General features: G+C 39.2%; 1 protein-coding gene across 1 annotated transcript; it reads right to left on the bottom strand.

The window, feature by feature from the left end:
- Positions 1–1,233: 1,233 nt before the first annotated feature.
- Positions 1,234–1,566, bottom strand: LOC145682798 (histone-lysine N-methyltransferase SETMAR-like). The gene has a single exon (XM_081754170.1). The coding sequence runs from the start codon at positions 1,564–1,566 to the stop codon at positions 1,234–1,236; it is 333 nt and encodes a 110-aa protein (XP_081610296.1).
- Positions 1,567–2,306: the final 740 nt, after the last annotated feature.

Genomic DNA, 2,306 nt, shown 5'->3' with positions numbered 1-2,306 from the left:
TCCCAATACATAGGAAGCTCACCGTATGCTTTAAGCTTCAACAAGTTTTATTGATAAACAAGAATTGGAGGAAACAGTTTTCTCAATACCGCCATCACGTTCTACATCTACATCGCCAAGCGAGTTATCTCATACATCAGAAGGTCTGATCTATCAAACTGATGAGACAGCACAGGTTCAACTTATTATATAACATTCCGCTAGTGGTTTCAGGATACAAAATATCAAATATCATCACTTGGAATTTATTCCTACCTACCGTTTTCTTAATTTAAATATAAATTTCAGAAAAAGGGAAAAAATATGTTGTTATTCTATTGTCTATTACTTTATCGTAGGTGGCTGATAAATTTGTATGCATTTTTTAAGGTGAATTAAATTCCAGCAGAAAATGGTTTCAAAAGTACAAAAGTACAAAACTGCCAATATAATAAGTGTATATATTGATATAGACCCCTTGCATATATCTGGTGTAGTAAAAAGTAATGCATTATTTTGACATGACATTGAAGGCTTCACTTACCATAGAAGGATCCGATTTAGGTCACATATGCGCCGGTTTGTTCGATAACGTGTTGCCTTTGGAAGGTAATATCATGATGCCTCTCTCATAGAAGCCCTTGTCCCTAGTGGCAAAAAATTGAGGCAGTCGATTTTCACAAGTCTCTCTTGAAGCGACTTTTTCACCAGCAAAAGTGTTCGCCATGGACAGGAACAGATGGTAATCACTCGGTGCCAGGTCCGGACTATAAGGTGGATGCATAAGAACCTCTCAACCAAGCTCCCGGAGCTTCTGGCGAGTCACTATTTATATGTGTGGTCTGTCGTTGTCCTGGTGGAACACAATACCTCTCCTATTGGCCAAAGCTGGACACTTCTGGGCGATTGCTGCTTTCAGACGGTCCAATTGTCGGCAGTTCAGTTTCGAGTTAAGGGTTTGGTCGTAGGGCAGCAGCTCATAGTAGATAATTCCCTGCCAATCCCACCAAACACAGAGCAAAACCTTCCTGTCCGTCAATCCTGGCTTGGGCACCGTCTGCGCCGGCTCACCGCGCTTCGACCACGACCGCTTTCGCGAGACGTTGTCGTAAGTGATCCACTTTTCATCGCCAGTCACCAACCGCTTCAGAAATTTGTCCATTTTGTTGCGATTCAGCAGCGATTCGCAGATAGAAATTCTGTCTATGAGGTTTTTTGCATTAAGTCGTGTGGCACTCACACATTATGCTTTTTTTATCCAGCCTTTTGCAAGCTTTTCTTTATCCACACGTTTTTTTGTGCAATGCTTAGATCTTGGGCAATCGACACAGTGCTTACATGACGGTCGGACAATACAATGTCCATGATTTTTTCGACGTTTTCGACACTTGGCCTTCCAGTGCGTGGTGCATCTTTGACGTCAAAATTACCGGAACGGAATCGACGAACACAAAATTGCGCGTGATTGGCCGTTACAGTATCAGGACCATAAACACTATTCATATTTGCAGCCACCTGGCTTGCGTTTTCGCCTTTATCGAAGAAAAACTGTAAAATATAGCGTATTTTCTCTTTGTTAGTTTCCATTTTGACTCGCGCTCACACAACACTGAGTTAACTCATCACATCTATATGAACAGTGTTTCTAGTACGCACTCTCATCGTTTGAACGCCATCTCGTTGAACTCGATGGGACTTATACAACGCGAGATACAGATCACTGAATCAATCTATTGGCAAAATGATGGATTACTTTTTACTCAGAATTAGCACATGAGTTGTCATATTGACAAAAAAATAAAGTTTTATTGCTTCAAACAAAGGGAAAGAAGATAGTTTGCCGTTCTAACTTTATACGAATAATTATATTCGGTAAGTTTTCTGCCCTCTAGTTCGAAACAATAAAACTTTATTTATGCAGACGTGATATCCCTCATAAGTCGCCCGGATTACATCATATGCTCATGTATGCTTAGAAATCGAGGGAATGAGTATTGTGTAGTTGGCAATTTATGAACATTTAACAATTGCTGCAATTTGTAACATTTACATAATTTGATTTAAATTGTATGTTTCCATATATCCAGAAGATCTAAATTAATTATATATTCACTCAACAAACAAAACTGATAGAATACTAATAGATACCAGAAAAATATATCTTCTTACCACAATGCCAAAACCAAACGATACTTCGCAGAGAGACACTCTCGAAAATTGAAATGTTTTTCTAATGCAGGTGAGATTTTGTGAAGTGTGTAGTAGAAAGTTGTCAATGTAAGATACTCAGAAAACTTGTCTTCTTGTTGCTCTAGCTGAGGCAATAA

The sequence above is a fragment of the Thermobia domestica genome, chromosome 4 (genome assembly GCF_964235325.1).
Source record: "Thermobia domestica chromosome 4, izTheDome1.hap1.1, whole genome shotgun sequence".
NCBI classification, from domain to species: Eukaryota; Metazoa; Arthropoda; class Insecta; order Zygentoma; family Lepismatidae; genus Thermobia; species Thermobia domestica.
This window is presented reverse-complemented; position numbering and strand designations above follow the sequence as displayed.

What these genes read in the sequence shown, in the direction of transcription:
- LOC145682798 (XM_081754170.1), bottom strand. Translation starts at nt 1,566, where the DNA reads ATGGAAACTAACAAAGAGAAAATACGCTATATTTTACAGTTTTTCTTC.